Source organism: Seriola dumerili, unplaced genomic scaffold (genome assembly GCF_002260705.1).
Source record: "Seriola dumerili isolate Sdu_G_001 unplaced genomic scaffold, Sdu_1.0 BDQW01000331.1, whole genome shotgun sequence".
Classification (NCBI taxonomy): domain Eukaryota; kingdom Metazoa; phylum Chordata; class Actinopteri; order Carangiformes; family Carangidae; genus Seriola; species Seriola dumerili.
Window position 1 is genome coordinate 824,469 of NW_019174586.1, and position 25,934 is coordinate 850,402.

The window sequence follows — 25,934 nt, forward strand, 5'->3', positions numbered from 1 at the left end:
TCCCAACCAAGAGAAAATAACTCTAGACAGGAAAATAACTCCTATATAAACATTCTCAATCTACAGGGCGACCGCCGGTCTGCCGGCGCGTCCCAACCTCCCAACGATCCCAGTAAAGGGACAATTTAAATTAATGAGCCAAAACTAATGCAGTCATCCCATTTTCTTTTTATATACAGTATATATACCCTACATAGAAGTCTACATACAAATTCATCGTTAGGATGTGGGTGTTGGCAGCAACATGTCGACCATGACAAAACTCATCAAAAATGTTGACAGTAGCAAGAAAAAACAAAAACAAGCAGGATGACAACACCAGAATTAAATGATTGTCAACAAAGCTGATTGCCTTTACAGAAGAACTATAATTTAAAAACGGAATATACTTTTGTTGCTACACTTGAATGAATTTGTAAAAAGTAGGTATGTATGTGGACGTGTGTGTTGCACGAAAACGTTTTGCCTGCAACACAACCACTTTCTTTGGATGCCAACCCTCATCTTCTTATCCCATCTGTGTGGCGATAGAGAGAGAGAGAGAGAGAGAGAGAGAGAGAGAGAGAGAGAGATGAGAGAGAGAGAGAAGAGAAGAGAAGAGCGAGAGAGAAGAGAGAGAGAGAGAGAGAGGAGGGGGAGAGAGAGAGAGAGGAGGGGGAGGAAGAGGGCGAGGGGGAGAGAGTCTGTGCATCTGGATCTTCTCTCCTCAGTAGCAGTGGTAGGGCAGGGATGGCCCAGTCTGGGTGATGCACACTATCAGTTTTTCTGGAGGAACAAAGCAACAATACGTTGATTACAGTGAAAACAAAAGCACAAATAACTGAATTTAGTTAATTTACACACTAAACAAGGAGGCAACACAAAGACTCAGTGTGTGGTATAAGCATGGCATGTTGCACAGTAGTGCTGTCACAATAACTAGTAATTCAATAATACTTAAACACCAATATTAAATTAACCTGGATATAGTTTGAATTCAGTCTTGAATTTTATTTTTATCCTTTGGGCAAATAGTTCAGAAAGCTGCTAAATGTTATGCTACTGTAATCACATTAGTTTTTCCCTGTAACACAGTAGTAAATCACACTAAAGTTACTGGCTTAAACTGCGCTACACATGACATTTCAACAGAATTATCCTATTTATAGCCATTGAATTAAAACTCTGTGTCAGTATCTGTTAAAAATGATCTTGTGCCTTCCAGCATCAGAAAGTGTATGTGGGAGGGTAAAAGGCAAGTAAAGTACAAAATGGGGCACGACCTGTGAGAAAAGAATGCACTGATAATAAATAGAGATACTCTTATTATACTATGTAAAACTAAAAATATCAGTGTAAGAAGCAAGCTGCGCTCAGGTCAGAATCAGCTGTCGTTGGTACCAAAAACAAACCTTCAACAACCTTGAGGCAAAAAAATAATAACATTAGGGATTAATGTATCAAAGTGCAGTATAGCAGTAACACAGGGACTTATCAAGTTACTTAAGGAAGGCTGTGAACTGTCTGTTTAGCCGATCAGACAAACTGTGAACAAGCTCATATATAAGCAAAACATTGAGACATGACATCTTGTTATTTTTAGAAAATTACCAAATAATCAATAATGGATTATTATTTCAGAGTAACACTGCTCAATGATTAATCAATCATTCTTACAAATTGATTTTTCTGTTTAATCCTTATGCTGTCATTATCAAAAGATATGAAGTGACTCAATAGAAGGTGGCAATTAGTAACTAGTTCCCAAACATAACAAAAAGATCTAATACAATAAATCTGTATGTGTGACGCCACACGTGTTGTTGTAATACCCTGCAGAGCCACAGGAGAGCGCTCTGAAACACAAAGCATGGACTGGTGGCCAAAGATAACAAAAGATAGAGCTGCCACTGAGTACTTGGAGACAAATAACTGACAACATGGAAATAGTATCAAACACTGCTCTACATTCCTGAGGCGAGTGTAAATCCACTCTGGCAGTTGCCACTATCGATACACAAAACTATTTTGAGATGATGACGATCACATCAAATGTCACGTCAAAACCACACGTTCGCAAAAGTTACAAAGCTGTTAAAGGAAAGTTTGGTAACACAAGTAAAACTTTCTTTGATGCTGCATTGCTTTTGTTCTCTGACCTTGTTTTATAATAGTTATAATATTTTTTTATATTAAAATGAGCATTGGTATAACGTTCTGGTATTGTGACAACACAACTGCACACACAACATTTATCATTCGGAGGATTTAACTCTTATAGTCAGCCTGAGAGTCTCTACACTGACGGACTGCATGGACCACAATGCACAAGGAGCACCTTGCAGCATACTATACCAGCATGTACACATCACATCAGGGTATCATATAGTTAACTATCAGTACGATAGACCTCAACCAGTGTTTCAGTACACCATCATAGACAGAGACCAGGTTCCACTGAGGGTTTGATGTTATAAGAGACAAAGGAAAAGAAGAGTCCATGCAGGACGAGAGGTCAGTTGGACATACCATGCTGTTACATGCAGAGGGGGGTAGAGGGGAGGGGGGAGGGCTAACCATCGTAGGAGTCCAACAGAGGCAGGGAGCCCTTTCTGCCCCCATACACCCCTCGCTGAGAGACAACCAGAGAAAGAGAGAGAGAGGAAGTGAGTGTGAGAAAAGAAAATTGTCAGTAATTGTGAGGTTTCAAAGGCTGCCAACGAAAAAGGTTCAAGTCAGGAAAAAAAATTCATAGTGGTGTAGGAGATTAGGGGTTAGTGTCGTTAAATGAGCAGCATGTGAATGTGCGTAAGCATGACTTTACATACCGGTAAAGTGTCTGTGGTCTCATCCAGAGTGTGTCTCCTCTCCCTCTGGTCCAGTGTAGAGTAGGCGTCTAAAATGTCATGACAAAAATTTACCGATGTTGTCTTGAAAAAACATGTTTTTCATAAGTTCATCGTGATCCAAAGCAGTGATGATAAATGTACTAACCAGGGCCAAGGTCATTTAGTGGAATCAAGTCCCTCTTTTCTCCTAAAATGAAGAAAAACATCACAAGTCAGACAAAACAAAAACACAAACTTTACACACATTTTTACCTTCTATAACTTTTAACCATACATTATTTCTCTGACACTGACCTCTGTCCAGCAGTGGTGTGGTGCTGTCTTCATAGGTGCCGTTGGCTCGGGTGCTCGGGCCATTGGTGGTGCTGGTGTTGGGGTTGAGGTTGACCATGAAGTCTGTCTTCTTCCAGCCATCCTTCTCAAGAGGCCGACGGAGTTCCTTATGGGCCCAGACCAGCTGCAGCACCTGGCCCGCCCCCCGCACCTCACGATCTGAACGTTTGCTGTGGGACACAGGGAGACACGATCAGGCTTAGAAAAGAGGATGTTCTCAGGATGTACCCGGAGTGTGGGGTATTGAACCTGTACTTGCTTACACTTACCCGTCCTTGTTAATAAGCACCAGCCTCTCAATGCCCTGCGAAGCTCGGAGGGTCTTTGCTGCCTCCAGACTGTTGCCTAGCACCTCAGTGAGCGTGCTCAGTACAGACACTACTGTCTCCTCTGATAGATTGCGTCCAGACTGGCTCTGGCCTCCGGGCAGGTTGGCCACCAGGTGAGGCACTGCATGCAACCCTACAGTGGAGACGCAATATAATTTAGCTTTCGAAAAAGTTGCACACATATAACGAAGAACAACATATATTGTAGATAGCAAAATAAAGTTCACTATTATGAAGTATAATTACAAGTTTAAGTCATATTCTTGAGAATTTTCTACAAGCCAACAGCCTTACCAAGCAGTTCGCAGTTGCGGTTGTCGATGGCGAGGTTCCTCAAGGCTCCAGACATTGCTCTAACCACACGGTCATTGCCATGGGCCAGTAGTTCTGCCATCATGGGAAGACCTTTCTCCAGACGCACGGTGGCCCGGATATATCGACCATACTGACAAAGAACAAAGGAGGGAGTAATGAAGGTCATTTTACACCAACAGCAGGGTTATTCCAATAACTTCATAACACAATAATATAATAATAATAATTTATCATTGACAAAAATACATGTTTTTGTTTAGAAATGGTACTAACAGTCCATCGGCCAGCACACAGGTTCTGGATGGCACCAGCAGCAGCCTCCAGCACCGAGGGGTTCTTGCTCTCTCTGAGCAGTGATGTGTAAACACGGACCACCTCTGGTTGGAACAACAGCTCATAACCTGAAGTGTATAAAAGAGAGGGGTGTTAGTAATGACTGGAGTTTGAAGAAGTTAAGCATTTGTGCTGAACACAGGTAAAACCTAAACCAAAAATTACTTCCACCAGCTGATGAGCCGGGTACTGTTAAAAGTTTCAGACTCAATGTGAACCCTCTTAAGTGCTGTTCAGAACTGACATTAACATGCACATCTGGTGATCCGATCACAAGTGGACAGCTCTAAACACAGGTGTGACACATTTGAGATATGATCACTCAGACCACAGTCCGAGGTGGCCTGGGCCACATGTGGCCACATTGTTTTAGTAGTGTGAACACAAATATGTCCTGGGCCCCGCTGAAGGACCGCTCAGCTGACATCGTCTGCCACAGTCAATTATTCTCAGTGTTTCCTCTACATTGATTTATTTGCGGCGGTCCACCACAATATCAACATTGATTTTATTTATTTATTTTTCTTACTATTTCAAATCTCTAAAAGTTTAATTTTAGAGCTGTGTGTAATGCACTGATTTGCTCATTCCCCTTCTCACCCTGTGCTCCTTCTCTCTCTCTCTCTCTCTCTCAAACACAAATAACAACATGTCATAGTGAGACTGGCTAAAAACAACAACCAATTTGGTCTTTCCAAATAGAAATGTACAGGAGTGTCCAAAAGTCTGAGACCACTTTCCCATTTGACAATATGTTTATTTGAATATAGAACAAACAGTGATCACATGTGGTCACTCAAGACGCATGTGGAGACGTGTTCTAATGCCAGGTGTGAACTGACGTACTTAGAGCTGTCCACTTGTGATCGGATCACCTGAGACGCATGTTAATGCCACGTCTGAGCGGGGCCTTAATCTGTGAGACTGAAGAAGACTTGACCAGTAATTGCCTAATCATTATACTTTCCATGTAGTGTGATGCAGAAATTATCATAAAACATATAAACAAAAAAAATTATTATTGATGAAATTATGTCCAATTAATAGGAACCTACATAATAATATTCTGAATTCGAAATAAAAGGACAAACTATTGGAATAAAAGATTTTCCCTAAACTTGAACTATAAATATACAGTGAAAAACATACTCCATGACTAGAGTTTGTCATGTCACAGGAAACATGTTAATGTTTAGCAGTCAAAATGAAACCCTGAGAGGTTTGTCCTACTTGTCATATAAATGAGCTACTCTACAGACTGATGAATTCATTATTTTAAGTGAAGAGAGAAACATACCTTTAGCAGGGGTTGTCCTCTTTGGAATATCAACCTGATCTCCACTTCCATCATCTCCATCCTTCTTTCCTGCAGCGAGGAAACAAATAAAAAAAGATAGAACATGATAGTTTGAGCTGAAGAAATGATACAGGTTATGTGAGGGTGGTTGAGATGAGCATCCAGTTATCCTCAGTCCTCTACTTTGGTACATTATGTAAAAACGTGACCATGCAACCAGTGGAACAAGCACTTTGAGCATGCAGTGTGACATCAAGTGATCATGCCCATGTACTGCATGTGAGGTCAACATCATTGTACATTCTTATTTCTCTAGTGGACGATTATTGTGTGTTAGTAAAGTGAGTGATGACAGAGAGGTCAATCGTTGCAAAAGAGCTGACAAGAACACCAAGAGGAGAATCTTACCTTTGGAAAACCACTCATCTAAACACAGCAGAGAGAGAGAGAGCGGAGCGAGTGAAGAAGGGTGGGAAGAAAGAAGGGGGAAAGATAAGAGGCAGGAAGGAGGAGAGAGAGGAGGAAAAGGAGGGAAACAGTGGTAGAGTGTGAAAAACAGCGACAGGTGCGTCTGCCACCAACAAGCTCAAACCCACCAGCAGCTATCCATCTTTCAACAGCAAATCTCTCAGACAGAGTAACCCGAAGCTGTAACAGCTGTCTGACACTGACCTTTGCCCTTTCGAGAGCCAAAGCAGCCACCTTTGGTAGCAGGGGCCGGTGCCTGGTTGAGGGGTGTGGTCTCTGCATAACGTTCACAGCCGGGAATTTCACGGTGAACATGATAGGACAGATTCCTCAGGAGGCAGACACAGTTCTCCACCAACTACGGGAAGAAGGGATCACGAGGAGACAAGACGATCAAACATGGAGATGCACAGAAAACGGTGCTTTTGTCATGAGTAAAAAGCACCAAAGATAAAAAATCTCTCTTTTTAAGTGTAAAAATTTGTAACTGTCTTAAGTGAATAGGTACCTTATTATCAACATCTTTACGATTGATCTGTGATTGGACAATGTACATGAGTGAATCCACCAATCCTGTGCATTCTCTCAGCTTTCGCCTGGCCTCGCTGCGTTCTGAACTCACATTCCTGTTGGACAGAGGGAGAAGTTAAGCACATAATTGCATGTTTTCTTCTCAAAATAAGTCTCTTTTTCTCCTTTTGCTGACATTCTTTTCTTTGCATTCATTGATCCCTTTGCATACCTAAGGCAGCCAGCAGTGTTGGTCAAGGCGGTCTCCCACTCCAGATGTCGTGGTTTGCAGCTCTCCTCTCCACCGTTGCTCCCTCGCTCCCAGCCCGAGTGGGGAACTATTACCTCGTCGGCCAGGGCGTGCAGGGCGTGGTCCACAATCTCCATCTTTACTGAGTCGTGGGATGAGAGGTTCCACAAGGTGCCTGGGACAATATAATAAATACTGTTACTATCACTGCAATAAAAGACAGTTTGGCCATTGAAATAATGAAATGAATGAATTGTGCCACTGCTCTCCAAAAGTTAAGATTTGATCTTTGGTTTCTCCCTCATCCATCTGTTTTGTAAACTTGAGTTTCAAGGAATCAAGTAAGGCCTTCAGACAATTTAATGCAACACTTTTGATTCAAAAATCAATCTTGCTTATATCTTGTATGTAAAAACAGTAGATGCGCCGATGCTTTTTTGTTTTTGGAACCAGGACCAGTGTAAAATAAGTTATATTTGCTTTTAGTGTGTTTGTTCTGTGTCATATTTCAATTTTATGCATAAAGTCACATCATAACATGTCATTAATTTTATTTCCTTATAACTTTTGTCTCATCCATGCCAGATTGATTTTTTTTTTTTTTTTTGACAAGCGTGTTATGTCTAGACTGTGTGAGATCAAAAAGGTACATACAAAAAATTATATGATCATTGATACCTGTGATAGTGTCAGTGAGGTCCTGGTCATGGGTTTTCCTCAGTAACCTGACCAGAGCAGGCACTCCGTCGCAGTTCTTGATGGCGATCTTGTTGTCCGGATCTCGCCCATATGAAATGTTCTTTAGTGCTCCGCAGGCCGAGTGGTGCACCTCCTTGCTGGGGTGGTCCAGCATCGACACCAAGGATGGGATACCCTTCAGGCGACGCACTTCTGACTTAATCTAGACACATACAAGCAAAATTAGTAAACTCACATCAAGGATTTACCAAAAGGCCACCATACAAAAAGTGTATGTTAAAAACTGTTAGTCTGCAGCTGAATGTGACTTTTGTTTCACCTTGTCATTTTTGAATGTGAGATGCTGGAGGAAGGCAGCAGCGTTGGTCTTGACAGGGTCCAGACGGTAGTTCAACATGGCGATGACCTCTGGCAGCTCAGGCTGTCTCCATGAGGTGGGAGGAGCCTTCCTTAGTGTGCTGTCCAGTGAAGCCATGCTCCCCCTTTCCAACGTCATAGGAACACCCCAGGCATAATGGTCAACTCCTCCCATGTCACCATCCAAAGTGTCCTCACAGCTCCTGTATGTCGACCAAGAATGTCACAGATTAAATGCAGTGCATGTGTATTACATATTCTTTGTATGGTACATTGGCAATGCAATGTCTTTGTGTTTTACCTGAGTCTTCGTCTGTCCATACCACCAGGGCCGGCCCCCAGACGTGGCATGGTACCGTAGCCCCCAGGGTGCATGGGTGGAGGCCCCATGCCGTAGTCATCATACCCCACACTGCGCTGGTCATCCTCCAGACCATAGTGGCCGTGGCCGTAACGCATCTCCATCGCTGAGCCCATGGCCCTCATTCCCCGGCTCACCTGGGGCTGTGCTGCATAGGGGTCAAGCTGCTGACGGCTTGGGGCTCGGTAGCCAGAATCCAGAGTCCTGTAGCCATCAACTGGCCTGTGGAGAGAAGAGAAAGGGAGAAGTAATTAGAGTTGTTAAAGTGAAACCCCATTTGGGTGATCCCCATTTCATACTGACCGTGATGTGGGATAAATTTCTAAGTGAAGTCAAGATAAACGTCTCAACGGCTGTAATCTGCATTCACAACCATGAATCCGACCAGGGTTGGGAGAAAGTCTGACACTTCTTGATGTTGGTGTGAAGGGGGAACATGTACTTCTATGGGAATTATAGGTTACTATAACTGTTACTATAAATTCTGTAACTATAAAGAACATGTACCTTCGTCCATTACATTTCCATAAACTCAGACTATAAAGGAAGGAAATCACAGTTAAACCACTTTGGCCACAATACCTCTTGAATGTTTTGAGCAAATATTGTTGTCACCACCAAGAACTGAAAACAAAAACAAAATGCTTGACAAATATATAGTGCTTACTTTAAGGTTGGTGATTTGGTTTGAATGGTTAAAATATCAACAAAACGTGCATGTATGATCCAAACACGGAGCCTGTGTAAAGCTGCAATAAATGTAACAGATTCATGTGCATTTACATGCAACGATAAAAACAAAAAACTAAACTAATTGTGACTTATTTGAATGCACTGTCCTTACAGATGACACATTCCTGGATATATAATCAAATTATTGGATTAATATGCCACCATAAAAGATTCATAGCACTCATCTAAGTAGGGGTTTTATACCTGTAACGATCATCCATGTGAGAGCCCCTGCTCAGACTAGTGTATGCTTCTGATGGCGGGCCACCCCGGTAGTCATCATAACCCCCTACAGGGCCGTAGTGGTAGTTTCTGGGTACTGTGGCAGTTGGGTAGTCGCCTGCTCCAGCCTGTCTGTAAGGACGGTCCAGTGTGGCGCTGTAGCCACCCATACCGGACACCGTCAAGCCCCCGTCAATGGACATCGAGTCAGAGGGCAGGACTGTGCGCGAGATTGGTTTCTTCATCTGTGGGAGAGTCGTGTCTGGCCGTCGTGTGGTTCCCTCTTCGGAAAAGACTGAGTGTACTTCCTGGGAGTCATCCTCTGGGGTGTAGCTCTCATCTAGAGCGCCGTGTGCAGGGTCCACCATCCTGTACTGTAGCAGAGACACAATACACATTTTAAAAATCACGGCATAAATATCAATTACTGCATAAATATAAGAAAAATAACACACAAACACATACCTGTGTGCCGTTTATGTATGAATCAGTCAGTTTCAGTCGTTCTATGTCTGCATCCCCTAAACGCCCGTTCTGGGATGAAAGAGAGAAACAATTGTCAAGTACAGTGTAAAAATACCATGATGCCACCAACAGTTTTACTCATTGCAGTGACACTGAAGACCCGACTCCAAGTAACCAGTGCGGTCAGCTTTCTCACAACCACCCAGATGATATTACTGCTGCTGAAGCACATTCAGTGCTGACCAAGTCGTCCCTGCATGTTCATGGTCTGTGAATCACTGCCAGACTTGGAGGACGACATTTTGGAGTGTATCCATTCATCCTCACACCCTACTTCCTCCTGCTGTAATCTGTTACATAATATATGACTGTCACTCTGTATAACTTGGACACTTTCTATATAACCCTGAGTAATACTTTCATGCAATATAACTGCCTCAGTTATGAGCAATAGCCTCAAGCTGAATCACATGTGAACACAAGATAATCAGACTGGGATACTATTGACTCCTACAAAACAATGTTATGGGCTTTATCAAACACTGAATCCCACTTCACTTGCAGGAGTATGTCACACTGCACTTTATATTACGCCCACAAGGAGGCAGGCTGTTATCAAAAAGAAATGGGAAGTGAAGATTGTGTTTTTACAAGCAGGGCACAGTTCCTCCACAGCTGCTCCATCCTATAATACCACCTCATTTACAAGCAGCTCCGTCATGCATTTGGAGCAGTGCTGGCAAAGCATGCATATCTTCACCACCGTTAATATTTTTAGAAGTAAAACCATGAACACTTAGGACAAGGCCAAAAACAGCCTTCATCCTCCAGCTGCTACGCACTAATCACAGCAGTCCCTTCCAAGGATCCAACAAGACAAAACACCAGATCTAATCTGTGTCAGCAAGCCCTTAAAGGAAGGAAAATATTTAGAAGTAGATTTTAAACTATTCTACTCAGTCAATGTGCAACACCAAGAGCTGAAAGAAATGTGCTTAAATGTCAACCCCTGAATACTACACTTCCTGACTATTTGTGTTACCTGGGAGCCTAATGATAATGGCTCTGCTTTCATCGTTCTTCTAAGCCCACAGGCATCTAAGTGAAGTTTCCCCACTCTGTGATAGTCAAATCTATTAGCAGAGACAACAATACAGGACAAGAAGGAAACGGCAGGACTACGTCCAACCAAATAATTTGGCAGTGAATTGGTTCATCCAGCATATTAAATACCTTAAAGATCAAGGTACTTCATCGCACTGATGCAAATATTGTCACGCTCATTGATTTGCAACATGACTCACTGTGGTCAAACACAACAAAGAGATATTAAAGTGACAGCTATCATGGTATTCATTCACTAGAGCTGAAAAAATCTATTTGTCTATTGGCAGAAAAATCAGCAACTAATCATATCAATGTATTTCTTATGCAAAAATACCAAAAAAATGGGTACTGACTGCTCAAATATAAATATTCACTGGTTTTCTTGGTATTCTATCACTGAATGTCTTGGGTTTCAGACTGTTGGTGCGACAAAATAAGCAATTTGAAGACGTCTGTTTGGGCTCTGGGCATAGCTCAAAACGATTAATCAAGAAAATGACAGACAGGTTAACGCGATCATAAAAATTAGTGAGGTAAAGCCCTAAACAGTTTGTGTTTGATCGCTGATATTAGACAAGTGTTCTTTTTATTTCCAATGATACAAATAAAAAGACAAAATCATTTATTATGATAAAAAAAAACAAACAACTAAATGCAGAACTATATCACACATGCACAACAGATGACTGCATACCAAAACATAACATGCTGGAACAGAGAGGAAAATAACTGAGATTCCGCAGCAGGGTCCGACGAAAGGTGTACATGTATGTGTCAGAGTGTATCCGGTGAGTGACACTGAAGACATGCTGAAAGTGTGTGATGATGACATCCTCAGGCATGTTAAAAGTAGCAGAACTATGTGCAGGCACAGACTGATATGTTTGAGGATGAGGGCGAAGAGACAGATGGTCTTACAAGATAAATAAACAATGAATGAAGACATTTAATGATGGCACGCATAAACTTAAAATTCACTGACACACACTCGCTGAGCACTGGTGGAAAGGAGGCGAGACGGCGGAAAGAATGGATGAATGATAAACGGATGGAAGTCAGAGGGAGAAAATGATGCATGACTTCACTGGAAGGATCAGATGGAGGGAATGATGATCCATGTGTTGGAGGTGAAAGATGGGGGCTGTAGACGCCTACAAAAGACTCTGGATGGGGATTTTTGTTGGGGAGCGTTACCTGTGTGTGAGGGAGGTGGTGACCCAGGGCCGAGGGGCTGGTGGCAGGGAGGCCCACTCTCCTCCTCTCCTCCTCCAGCGCCCTGGTCAGCTGTTCAAACTGCACCTCCTGCTCCCTGACAGACTCCAGCAGAGCTGCTGCGCTCTCACACTGCTCCATACACACTACACAGCCCCAAGGGGAGAGAGGGGGGGGGCGTTACACACATCCGTACAGCCTCAAACACACTACAGCACAGGAAGTCTAAGTCTAACAGAAACAGACACACCTCTCCATACAAAGTATAGCAACATCAACAGGATGCAAAATTCTTGGGCTGATGTTAAGTAAGATCTGATTTGTCTGCTGACAGATTTTGTTTGGTGACTCAGGCTGAGATGCCTTTTTGGAAACCCATCAGCAATGCTGGGATTGCACAACAGCAGATCTCTACTTTTGGCCAAAGTAATGAACATACAGCAGTGACCTCTGTAAGCACATGTTTGTGATGTAAAATCAGACATCAAAACTTCCCCCATTACACTGTGTTTTTGTGTACGTCTTCATTCATGAGAAGGCCTGTCGTGGTGTAATGATTCTTTCATTCAATTTTTTTCCCCACATAGACTTAAAAGTGACTGTTCTGCTCAAATGTTTTAGAAGTATCTGATCATGTCAGCACTGATGAGATTTATATCACACGTGTGTGAAATCCATTACTGCCAACAGTAAGTACAGGGCAAAATCATTCTAAGATGGTGCTCACTGAATAGAAAACGTAACAGAATGACAAACTACCCAATTTGTACCATTAAAAAACTATAATTCTCATGACACAATGCTGTAAATTTGTCAGGTCTGACAAACTGAGTACAGGACAAACACTGCAGAAAGAGGACAGCCATGATGGAGGGGAGACTCTGAGTCTTTAAAATCCTGGTTATTGCAATGAACATAAATATTGCAACATATTGATCATGATAATGTGGAGATGGTTACTGCAATATTCTCCACATAAAGATCAATAAACATATTACCACTCAACGCATGCATGGGGGAGTCCACTGGGCTTTTGACCCCTTCAGATGCTAGACCAGAAAATATTTTCTTCAATACAAACAGCAGACAAAGAGATTTTTTGATAAATCATCAGCATTTTCTTCATCTTTTAGAAGAATATGGGGTGTCTCATCTGCCTATACGCGTTTTTTTTTTAATGGATGTGCAATTTTGGCCAAGATGATCAAGAATCAATATATGGTTCACAAAATCACAGTGAAAATATTTAGGGTTGATTTTCCATATTTGTATATCATGAACTGAAAATAAAACCACTAACTTTAAATCCCAAGCTTGGTGTAGGCTTAAATTAAATCATCACAGCATTTTTTGGACTATTTTATCCATGCATCAACAGAATAATTCATGGTGATAGAGCATCTATACAAAAACGCTGTCAAAGAGGATGAGCCCTTTTTCACACAAAGAGAAGCGCTTTTTGGAGGATGCTTTACATCACAACACAAGACATTTAATATAAGGGGGAACTGCATACTTCTCTGTACAGTTTAAGCACAAAGCAGAACGCACACACAAGCAGAGACACACTCTCAAAGCTCAATCTCAGAGAAAATCAGGAATACACACCTTCACCTGTGGGCGTGGTTTGGTAGAAGAGGTGAGAGATCACGCCAAGGTCAGAGGTCGAGCTCTAGCTGCTCATGTGTAGAAGGTCACTGAACCACCAAGCCCAGAAACGAGGAGAAATGGACTGCAGAGAGAGAAAGACAAAGGGGTGAAGGGAAGAGAATAATAAGGTCAGAGCCAGAGAAATGCCTTAGGGAAGGCTAAAGGCACCTCTGTTTGAAAAACAGCAACATAGTGAGAATACCGTACAAGTGTGTCAACAAGGTTGTGTTTGCTCTGTGAGCAGAAAAAAGCAGCAAAAGACAGACATACAGTAGCTCCAGCCTTTAGACACACCCTGTATTTACTCAACATTTGGCCTGCATATGGCAGCGAGCTGCGGTACGTTGACCAACCTGCAGCTCTTTCTGGGCCAAAGAACATCGACTGTCAGCAGAAAGAGACAGATCGTTTCAGAGATAGTAACATCCTTCAAGAATACGTTCATATATTCTCTTATCAACTCATCTTTCCCTTCCCCAGCTTAACCTTGCCTTTTTTTCTTCTTCTTCCAGCCTTCCCTCTCTAATCAGTCTACCTCTGGCCCAACTCTTTCAGTCAACTACTCTTATTCTTTCAACTTAATTGCCTTTTATCCCTCCCCCTACAGATCTTTGTTATCTCGGCTGTGCTCTGAGAGAAAGACATTGTTATATCAGAGCCAAACAAGTGGAGACTCCACTTATCTCCTGATACACCCTCTGCTACAGCAGCACGGCTCCCTTTAGCCCTGGCTAGGAAGCTGAATAAACCCAGGCATTGCCACACATACACCTGCATGACCGGTTGGACAAGGCAGAGGAGGGGCAACCAAATTTCAGTTCCTCAATGTCTCTGTCTAGCCAACATGTACAGACACTCTGAGAGTCGAAAGTTTGGACAACAAACGGAGTCCCGCATTTACACTTTGCACCAGGTGTTTGTGCGCACGACAAGTAGTGTTAACAAGTGCAAACAAAGTGACAAGCAAAGGTGTAATGAGTTCAAAAGGAGAGATGGTAACAAACGACTCCGTTTCACCTGCATCAGATTGTGCAAAAATAAAGTCAGACGTGATGAAATCACCATGCGATACACTATTACGACACCCTTAAGCTGGTAAAATGAAGCCTGCAGTTCCTGGATGTCTGTCAAATGAATGAGTAACACACACACACGTATGTGACTTTGCTTATTTAAAAAAATCCCTGCTTGGGGTGTGCCCAGTGTGGGAAAAAAGGGAGGAAAGTAGGATGGCCTGATGAGAAAATAAGGAGTGGCTGAAGTGAATTTCACAAGACAAAGGAATGTGTAAGAACCAAAACCAGGATTTGCATGCGGGATGAAACTGACAGGAAGACATGATGTCACACACACACACTATCTGGTGTTTGGTGACTGTGACGCCCCAGAGCCATAACCTCCCACCTGAGCAAATCACAAACTGCTGTCCTGTACCACACATGCCTATATATGGTCATAGCCAGGACAGGGCTGCTTTTATCCACCACAGACAGAGAGAGAGAAGGGCAGAGAGCTGCAAACAAATAAAAAAAGCTGAAGACTGGCAGTGAAAAAGACAGAAGGGGAGTGAGAGAAGGCAGAACTGAAAGAGGGGGGTAGAGATAAGAAAAGGAGTGATGAATAAAAGATAAAAGCTAATCTTGCATTCCTAGCATTGTCTCCTGCCAATTGAGCACAGCAGCCCACCCACTCATCCACTGTGAAACGACCTTAGTGGGACGCTGGCTAATAATCATCCAGAGGTGTGTCGTAGCGGTCAGAAGAACCCAAACACAGAGAAACACAAACTATCATAATTTCCTCTTCATGTCATCTCAGGCGCAGCATATAAACATTGTTAACATGCTACACGCTATCACATTTCACTAATGAATGCAGCTGTCATTCATATACAAGATTAATTATACACTACGATTAATATTTCTTGGCAGGTTTACCTAGGAATGTGATTCTGTGTCTGTGTGTGTGTGTGTGTGTGTGTCTGTGTGTGTGTGTGTGTGTGTGTGTGTGTGTGTGTGTGTGTGTGTGTGTGTGTGTGTGTGTGTGTGTTTTAACCACAGCCAGAGGAGGGAATTTGCAGCTGTCTGTCCGGGAGGTTGTTAGAACAATGAGAAGTTTGTGCAACTGAGAACATGAACACAAGTGTGAAAAGAGTTGGAGAGTGAGGAGGACCTCACTGGACACATTTGAATGTAAGTGCATCTGTGTGTGTGTGTGTGTGTATGTGTTTGTGGTTGAGTTCATGTCGCTCTTAACACACTCAGTCTGTCCTCCCTCTATCATAGCTGTTAGTTTCAGCCTTGAAAGTGAGCAGTGAGTTTCGTTGAACAATGAAAACAATCAGCGTCGCACCACAGCCACCCCCCTCCCCTTTTCCCCTCTTACCTGCTTCCTGAGAAACAGGATGTTATGGATTCAACATCAGAGATGAGTAAAAGGGACACGGCGGCTACATTGGCTCACCAAAAATCCTTTCTCTCAACAGAACTGCTTGTACACAAAACCATGCGAGGATATAGGATACACACTTTAATAACCACCCTGATGGTTGCTTCCTCCATTAACAGTATTTTTGTGGTGAAAATCCCCCATGGTCGATATGCTGATCATACGACCACAAACCACTTCCCACTTTGCGAATCTGTTGTTTTCTGTTCTGCTATCAAGACCTTTCGGAACTAAGCTCAATGAAACTGCAAGGCTGAATTGTCACATTTAATTTAATATTTTATGACAAGTTACTAAATTTTGGTTTGTTTATTTAGAAATGGTTCCCATAGTCTAACCACTAAATCCTCATATACTTCTATTTTTTTTGAGGAGCTGAAACGATTAGTTGATTGACAGGTCAAATCCATAGACAATGATTTTGATAACAAATTCATTGTTTTTATATATATACACACACACACACACACACACACACACACACACACACACACACACACACACACACAGCATGCACTACACTACATGGACAATGAATGTCCAAATACTCTTGTATAAGTCACTATCATCAGAAAAGCACAATGTTTTTTAAAACCTTGGGTGAGTGAGTGGGTGAGGAAAGAAGAGCACACGGAGAAAGGGTCATGCCCTACTGTAACAAACGGTCAAAATGTCAAGCACAGGGCCGTGATGTCAACAACCCCTCAAACATCTGATCGAGCCCTGACACACCACGAGTCACATATCTGCATCTGCTTCTGGAGCCCATCAGTCGCACATCAGTCAGCATTACTCACTTGACCCCGTCAGAAGACATCTGCAATCATACACAAGCAACCAACAATACAGCCTTTGTCGACTTAATGAAACTCTGGTTAATTCAATAAGCACCTACACCTGCCACCAGTGGCAAAAACTCCCCCTGAAACAACCTATTCACTGTCAAAATGCACATCTGTTCACACATCTCGAGGTAACTGACACTGCAATTTGCTTTTAAGTCAGTGTGATGCCACAGGCTGTGGTTTAAGCTGAGCGTGGCTTGTAATGAGATTGAAGCTTTAACCCAATAATCCACTTACCCCCTAACACATACACACATCATGTTGACGTGCACGCAAATACGTACACACACTCACACACATTAGACCTTTTGTGGATTAACCTGCACACCTAAAGACAGCAGACACAATTGCAGTTGGTGTTGGGAGCATGCATCAACAGTCAAACAATGACTTGGAGAGAAATAGTCAGGAAAGGCTGATATGTGGGTGATCGTGGTCACATATGGTGTTATTAGTGGTGGCACCTGCACCACCGGCCCCATGATACCAATACACATACTGTATCACCATAAACCACAATAGCACTAAAGCCCACAAGAAAGGCACTAATATACACTGCAATGTGTGCCCGCATGAAACCAGTGTTTACAAGAGAGAAGCTAGTTTACTTGTTCACACTCAGGCTGACAGTTATCCCCACCCAGGCATTTATTTTCCTACCTAAGCAAGTTCGCACAGGACCCACCCAACAGGTTCACAGTCTGACAAACTCAAAATCCCAGGCTGTGTGACTACACACACTACAACGGCAGGACCACCACCCTTAAAACAGACTCAAATACACAAAACAGGCTCAGGCTACAGTATACAAACATGTCTAATTTAACAAGTAGTGGAGGTTTCCAGTTACCTTAAACTAAACTCTTGTCTCTAAGGTGATGAACTCTACAGATAAAACCGTCTGCTTCTGTCAGAAAGACGCTTAAAAACGAGACAACGGCAACCGTATCTAGGTCAAACAACAGTAAATGTATATGAATAGGGAACCAAACTCGATCCACTTCAGTGTTGTAAACCCGCCTGACCGTCACGTTGTCGTGCCCCCTGTTGATCTCCAAACCCTCTCCTCAATAGCAGACCTTGCCCTGAACCATCTAGAACCAGAAGCACTTACAGAGCACCCCCCTGATCTAAGAAACAAAATCCCACATGCAATCCTGAATTGATTTGCCAACGTAATACATCAATCTGGGGCAGGAGCAACGAGCAGACAGCAGTAGCTTAACACAGAGGCAAACACGTTGGTATAAAATGACTCTCACGAACAAAGACTCACGCATTTGAGCATTGGGTTACTCGGTGGTTTTGCAAACGCAGTTCAGTTCAGTTCAGATAAATGACAATGTTGGAGATCAAATCAGCCCAGTTGGCCACAATGCACGCTCGGCACCCGTGTGACCTGGTTTGGCTGTCTTGCTACGTTAGCATCACAATAACCCACATAGCCGACAAGCAGGCTAGCGTTAGCATAGCAAACACAGGTTAATCGCAAGAGCTGGAGTTGGCTTGTGTTCAGCTAAGCGGCCTTTTAAGCTAATTTAGACGGCATTGTGAGTTTTAGCTTTTGGTATCAGGGACCGGTTTGAATCAGTTATCACAGACAGGCAACGGAACCGCCGCGTCTGACGGTGTGAACTTTAAGTTAGCATCTAAAGCTAACGTTAGCCTCGGAGAGTCGTGTTTCTGATATGTCGATGCGACCACTCCTTGCCAACGCTGCAGTGCACCCACTATCTGTGTGTGAAAAAAAACAACAACGCGGGCCCCACCATATCAACCATCTGGAAATATTTATATATTTCACTCACCTGCTCGTGGAAAGCCTGCCCCAACGCCTTCCAGACAACTCCGTTTTTCGGTGTGTTTTCTCCCCTCTTTTCCCCTCCTTCTCCGGGTTCTGGGTCAAGCTCGTTAAAGACGAAGCGACATCACCGAGTTTTCTATCAAAGAGAGGGCGGGGTCAACCAGTGGCTTTACCGTAAACACTGCGCGCACACAAATTCTCCTCTCATACAGGTGTTTGTTTGTCACAACTTGCGAGACAGGTCCACTCATTCTGTAGTCAGAAAGCTGAATAATGCCCTTCCCGTCGGTCTAAAACTATGATTAACCTCACATGGGGCCCACTTTATACATGGCTGTTTGAATATTTCTGAAGACACCCAGAAACCAAGTAATACTCTAAACCAGAAATCATTAGTTGGTTAATTCATTAGTCAGTTAATTGGCTGAAAAAATCCACTGGCATCAGCTTCATAAATTTAAATATTTTCTGTTTTTTCTCAGTTTTCTATGATGTTAAACTTAGCATGTTTGGGCTTTTTCTTTTCTTACAATTTAAAAACTAAACAATCCAGCAGATGTATTGAAAAGTAATTGATGGTTGCAGCCTCACAGTAATTCAGTGATGGATTAATACTAGCTTGCCTTAACTTTTCTGTGTGTTAATTACTTGACATGCAGAAAAATTGAAGCAATTTGATAAAACACATATAAAATAGAATATAAAACAATATAAACTTAAACAATTATGGTATTAAAACTACATTTTGACAGAGCCCCCTTACAAGACAAGGCTAGTTGTTATGGTTGATAATGTACTTCTGTCTGATATGAGCGAGTGTATGATTATAAAAGGGGAGTAGGGGATTTAAATTCTCTTGCAGTAGTGTAATAAATCGACTACCTCCCATTGCCTCCTCTCTCCTCCCATTTTCCATCTGTCGCTCCCTCTCCCTCACATATACACCCACTAATGTTATCTCATTGATTGCCCAAGAACAATAGCCTGAGAGGAAGAAGTATTTCTTGGGGAAGTACAACAACAGCATTCCACACCAACACGACAAAACTACTGACACATGAAACCACTACCAGTGACCATCACATAAAGTAATAGATGAATCATGTCTGACCATGTCTGTGAAAACTATTTTGGGATCACTGCACAACTGTGATTCTAAATAAGCACTGAAGTGTCAAACTTCATGTTTTATCTGATTTATTTATTTATTTTTACAGCTTTTAGAGTAATTCATACTACATACTTTAAGTCCTGTTCCATAGGTTCAATGTATTTCTGCCTTTACAGATACTGGGGTGAAATCAAAGCCAAACAAGTGGAAACATGACAAACAATACTTTAGTGTGGGCAGGATGGAAAGAGGAACAATGCAAGGAATTTCCCCCAGTTTCCTTAAGAGTCCCCCCTCCTCAACCTACCCCAACAGACAGCACTACAGTATGAATAAACGCTTGTCACAATATTTACTGGGAACAAAAACAATGCTGCACTCTAGAGGTGCAAAATGAAACTTGTCAGACACTGAAAACGGTTTAAAAAAATCAATATTTATTCAGAATTGCATATCCAGACTACAAATCCACACAAAGAATCCACACTAAAATGATTATTGCCCAGTCTAAAACTATCTGACAGTATAAAAAGAGGGAAAAGAGAGTTTCAACAGAGTCAACAGTGGAGGTAGTTTGTTTTGAAATGAAACCTACACACAAAAATGGAGGAGGAAAAATGGCCATCTCCTTTTCACAGGTATGGAGATCACTATCAGACAAGCCACACATTTTAAATTCCCAGTTAGTCATAATGTTCTGACTGAAGTGAGGGGTATAGTCAGTGTATCTGAGAGTGAAGAGATTTAACTGCTTGTAGCTTTGCAAACTTTTTAAAACTGTTTAAAACACTTCAGCACTTTACATTAGCACTTGTTTAACATTTTCTATTGTAAAAGTGGTTTGGTGATGTGACAGTACATATGGTAATATAATTATAATTCATCCACCGTATCAGAACTGGATTCTTCCTTATATTGCCAGTCCCTCAAACATCTGTATAAGGCCAGTGAGGCCAAAACAATGAGCACAACTGCTTTATGCTGAAATTGGACCGACATGACTGTTGTATCAATGCGATAACTTCACGTGGACATCTTCATTTGTAAGACATTTAATGAACTGAATTAGCCCAACACTAATTCCTGCTTGGTTATTTGTTAAATCAACAGTTTCTCAACTCCCTTTCTTGAGTTTCCAAAAAATGTACTGTATCACAATATATATCAATATCACAATATAAAACTAATTACAGAGATAGAAAAGTGTGTTTCCTTTTTACTTCAATGCCACTGTCCATGTTAGCCAGCATCTATACATATACTTGCAACAGCTTTAATGCTGAAATGTAATGAGTTGGTAAAGTCATGATAGAAAAACTACTCAATTAGCATTAAAATATTGTCATCTTAAATGATGGACATGAGCTGATATGATGCATCAAAGTTTGTCTAATTTTCAAACCGTATATAAATTCACTCTGCCAGTCCTCTGAGCAGGAAGGGAAATAAAGAAGGCATTTTATTTTTTGAAGGTTGTTTTCCTATTGCTGGTTTTCCTAGATTTAAAAAGAACGGAACAGAGGTCATGCATGTTTGTGTCCTTATTTTGAACCACAACAGTCCAATGATTTTAGTGGGAAGTTGTCAAGATATACACTCATGTAGTTGAAGGTTATTAAGTACACCTGACAAACACCTTTCCCCAAAATATACATTGTGGCACAAGTGTCAGTAGAAATAACATTCTAAAAAACTGTAAAACTCATGTTAAAACCCTTTAAATCTCTTGATCAGTCATGGTCAGAGCACCCCGTTACTGCTGTGTGTGATCATGTGTCTGCGCAGGTTGCTGGGGTTGTTAAAGCTGGAGTTGCACTGATTGCAGGTGTACGGCTTCTCTCCGGAGTGAGTCCTAAGGTGGATCTTCAGGCTGCCGTTCTGCGTGAAGCGCTTTCCACACTGAGGACAAGCGTACGGCTTCTCGCCTGTGTGAATGCGCATGTGGATGCTCAGCGTGGTCTTGTTGACGAATGACTTGCCGCACAAGGAGCATGGAACGGGCGACTCTCCAGTGTGCGTCGCCCGGTGAACAATCAGGTCTTCTCGGCTGAGGAAGCGCTCGCCACAGAAGCTGCAATCCAGAGATTTGTTGACAGTGTGAGGGAAGACGTTCTGCTGCTGGGCGAACTGGCTGATATGACTGGAGTGCCCCACTTGACCATCAGCTATTGCTTTTATTGCAGAATTCAATGTGGTTGAAGCCATTTGAGTGGAGTGATTTCTTTCCAGCTGACTGTTCACCAGTGTGACACTGTTGTCCTGCATCACTCTCATTGGTGCTCTGTCATTAGCACCCGTGGTGAAATTAAGGAGACTGTCATGGGCGACGCTGTGGTCTGGAGACAGAGAGCTAAAGGCCTGAAGTTCAGAAGCAGTGAAGAGAGTGTCGCTCTCCTCCTGCAGAGGCCCTTCTCCTCGGCCGTGAACACTCACGATTCTCAGCCCCTCATTATCACCTGTCAGGCAGGAGGAACCAGCAGGCTCTAAATTCTGAGTCCCTGTGGCAACATCTCCCTGCGTACTGTGGCTCCCAAAGTCATCCTGACCTGAAAAGAACAAACAACAAATGACATTTGTGAATCAGGGCTGGTATCTAAAAAAGACATCGCAGAGGTATTTCTAAGAATAGTCTCAAACTAGTCCTCAGTTGTGTCAAAAATGACATACTTTGTAGACAGAATCTAAGAGTGCAAGCAAGTAGCTTTCAGCAACGTCTGAGTTTAATTATCTAGTGCTGAATGAAATGTTGTAAAAAGACAGAGTACTGTTATGTCCACCCCCCACCCCTACAAAAGTAATGAATCAGCCAGTGCTGTACTTAATGCGTCATGGCTGAGTTGTACAATTCATCATGGTTTAATACACACTGTGTTGTAATAAATCACCCTGAAAGGCAGTTCAGTGCCTTCCAACATGAAATATGCCTCAATATACCGAAGCATACAAGAAGACAGCGTGTATAATAAGATATTTACCTAAAGAAAATCATAATTCTGCAACACCAGATGTGACGTTTGGGATATTAATCATGTATGATAAGGACTTAATTTAAATGTTAAGTGATGATCTGTCTTGTCAAAGTGACCAAAGACCAAAGACAAAGACATTTGCACATAAGCAGATAAAATATACATAAACAGAGCGTAGCAAAACCAGTTTTCATAATAATACAGACATGCATAATATAATGAAATTGCAAAGTGCGAATAAAGGTGAAATTGCTTTTAAAGTGCTTGTTCCTGCACGCAGCCATGTACCTGCTGTGTGTTTGTTAGCAGATTAAATAAATATTAAATTGTTTCTGGACTTCTTGCTCAGCCTCCGCAGTTGACAGTGCCTTTTCCATCTGGTAAACCTCTGGCCTCTGATTTCTCTCTCTGCTTCATGTTGACATCTAATTTACCTCCTTCACTTAGCTCCAGAATAAATACAATCTCCCAGCAAAACATCACTTCAGATACCTCCAAGTCAGACATTTTCTATCCTGTACTCCCAACTTCTCTCTTTAACCCCCACCCATTGTAATAGATGATATTCTTAATTGAGCCAAGATGTCAAAAGGTGTGAGATCAAAGTTTTATGGCAGTCTCTCTAAGGTCCTGGTTCCATCAGTGACACAATTTCAAGGCACCTGGGGTGTGAAGAGTTAGACGACAGGATATTTCCTTATTCTTTTAGTGCCAGACACCATTTGATGCTGTTCTAACCCGTTCTAAACCCGGGTGCACTGTCTCTGGTCTAAGTCCAAAATAAGCCACTTCCTAACCAGAGTCGCCCCCATCTGCACTAGATGCAAATTTGAACCAGCCTCCTTATACCATCAATTCTGGGCCTGTCCCCAAGTGGCAAGATTTTGGGACAGGATATTAAAATGTCTTTGGGATATATATGGCATCACTATTTAACTTTCTCCTCGCACCGCTTTGCTGGGTGTTTTTGCCAATTGACTCACTCCTCACCGGCACCCAGAGATGGGCCCTGGCTACACTCTTTGCTAGAGGGGTTATTCTTCTGAAGTTGAAGTCATCTGCCACTCCACTATTTACACATTGGGGTAAATGTAACTTTCTTACTAATACCTGGGACACTTACAAAAGTTATATTGGGAGGATACCATTTTTAAAAGAAAAGATTATAAAAGAGGAGACAGAAGAAGGGTTTAAATCCCTATAAAGAGGAGACAGCCCCCCCCCCCCCCTATAATCTATAGATGATATATATATATATCTCCTCAGTTGCTGCTGGAAACAGGTACTTGAGTAATTGACTGACCTGAAATGTCCCTATGTAGATCTGCTTACATTTGGAAAAATAATAAAAAAAAGAGTTTGTTTTGTTTGACCTCAAAATTAAAATATTTCCTTTAAATCTTCTGATGCAGGATATATACTAATAATAATATTATATATATATATATATATATAGGTAATTTAAAGCTTTGAAGTTCAACTTTTCAACTACTATGTTCCCTTACTTATTATTTATGTCAACAAATCTCCTGAAATGGCTGAAAAAACAACAACAAATGAGTGCAGCAAACAACACAAAGTATTGTCTGTTTAACCACTGCCTGATATAATATGTGATGTCTGCAGTGTTTGCCAAAACCAAAAACACATGACCGAGGGATATTATTGAATCTGGTGACATATTCCTTTGCTACAAAGAACATGGCCAGTCACACCAGCCCAGATGCAGTCAAATAAAGTCAGCAGCTTTTGATCCAGTCTCAGCTGATGACTATTGGCTGATGTACTTTCATCAAAGCAAAGAATAACTCTGAGCTCCTGTGGTTCACTAACTGACAGTCAGCTATTACATTATTTAAAAAAAACAAACAAACAGCCTACTCACTAACAACTGCTCCGCATACTCCAGCGTCGTCTTCATCTTTGATCAGGATGACATCTGGACTCTCCACATCTGCGCACTAACATAGAAGAACACACATGCATGAGCAAACACATTTTTATAAACTATTATTTCCTGAAAGTACAAGTGTGTACTGTGTTTACCTGCACTTGAGTGACAGAGGAGGAAGTCTTGTTCTCTGACTGTAGAGACATAGAAACAGCATCTCCAGCAGCCTTTTGATCCACGCGTGACTTAATGACAACTACAGGAGGAAAGAAAAAGGCAGAAGTTCAGGACAACTGATGTTGACGTATCACGGATGAGAAGGAGCAGAGTCGTTGTATGGACTACCTGTCAAATCAATATGATGTGATACAGTTGTACACAAAAGTTGGGTGAAATTACATATTTTGTTGATAGTTGATGGGGAAAAGTAAGTAAATACAACCCCTATTGCAGACAGACAGTGGAATCTCAAATATTAAAGGTTTGAGCCCTTTGAGCCCTTATCAACCAACACACAACGAGCAGGCTTTGATATCTAACAAAACAGGGGTTAAGATCATTTAAGATCGGGCTCTCTGATGAAGTTTTTGATCAGCACAACTAAGATTTGTGACGTATGTGTGACGTGTAAAGGAGCAGCGGTTATTGATTAGCAGTTGACTATTAAAAAAATAACCGCGTAACTATTGTAGCTCGTTTGAATTAAAATAGAAAGCAATTAATTGGAATATTAATGTAACAAAAGTGATTCTGTCATTGTGAATTGGTTTACAGGAGGAGGGCGTTACATTGTTACTTGAGTATGAAGTATTTTTCAAAGTAAAAGTACTGGTTACCTTGTGATTTAGCCCGTGGTTTGGGTACATTTCCTCTGATGGGAGAGAAGCGGCTCGCCGGCCGGTTCGTCCTGGTCTGCAGTCGGAGGGAGAAGAGCTCGCTCCTCATCCCCTTCATCCTCGTCCTCAGGGCTTCGTTTTCCTTCAGGCTCTGGGTTAAATGCAGGCGGAGAGAAGCCGAGCTCTCCGAGAACAGCTGACTGATTTCCGCCACCGCTGCTTTCACCAGCACGTCCATGATGGACAAAAGCTGTGACTCCAGGTTCAGGCTGCCCGGCGGCATGTTTGTGGACATGTTACACTCCGCTGCCGCCGAGAATTACGGTGGAAAACAGCGCGGCACAATTGCTGGGTGAGCTTACAAAAGGAGCAACACAATGGCCTTTCCTGTAGCATGACGTCGATTACCGTAATTACTAGAAAGCAGAGGCTTTCCCTTTATCCTGGTTTACAGCTTCTGACTGTATGGTCAATGTTGATGTTTTTTTTTGAGCACATTATACACCTTTAACACTTTACATTGGCTCAGATGTCGAAAACCAATCATTAAAATAGAAAGCAA

The 25,934-nt window shown here is 42.1% G+C and overlaps 2 protein-coding genes across 6 annotated transcripts; both read right to left on the reverse strand.

Annotated features, from left to right (window-relative positions):
• Positions 1-608: 608 nt before the first annotated feature.
• On the reverse strand, positions 609-18,679 carry ctnnd1 (catenin delta 1). 5 transcript variants are annotated; one of them, XM_022759881.1, is made up of 21 exons: positions 18,570-18,679; positions 13,427-13,550; positions 11,801-11,964; positions 9,500-9,568; positions 9,017-9,408; positions 8,021-8,302; positions 7,682-7,922; positions 7,342-7,564; positions 6,646-6,838; positions 6,412-6,529; positions 6,108-6,261; positions 5,844-5,861; positions 5,436-5,504; positions 4,079-4,206; positions 3,785-3,935; positions 3,431-3,623; positions 3,123-3,331; positions 2,974-3,015; positions 2,808-2,875; positions 2,509-2,611; positions 609-765 (listed from the first exon to the last, which is right to left on the reverse strand). In XM_022759881.1, the coding sequence occupies exons 3-20, from the start codon at positions 11,957-11,959 to the stop codon at positions 2,552-2,554; spliced, it is 2,769 nt and encodes a 922-aa protein (XP_022615602.1). In that variant the 5' UTR covers positions 11,960-11,964; positions 13,427-13,550; positions 18,570-18,679; the 3' UTR covers positions 609-765; positions 2,509-2,551. The 5 variants fall into 5 exon arrangements, with proteins under 5 accessions (XP_022615602.1, XP_022615603.1, XP_022615604.1 ...); XM_022759882.1 differs by lacking the exon at positions 13,427-13,550; XM_022759883.1 differs by lacking the exon at positions 5,844-5,861.
• Positions 18,680-20,100: 1,421 nt separating this feature from the next.
• Positions 20,101-25,736, reverse strand: LOC111232657 (zinc finger protein 64 homolog, isoforms 1 and 2-like). Its single transcript, XM_022760272.1, has 4 exons — positions 25,373-25,736; positions 24,692-24,792; positions 24,531-24,606; positions 20,101-22,222 (listed from the first exon to the last, which is right to left on the reverse strand). The coding sequence occupies exons 1-4, from the start codon at positions 25,665-25,667 to the stop codon at positions 21,417-21,419; spliced, it is 1,278 nt and encodes a 425-aa protein (XP_022615993.1). The 5' UTR covers positions 25,668-25,736; the 3' UTR covers positions 20,101-21,416.
• Between the last annotated feature and the right edge of the window lie 198 nt (positions 25,737-25,934).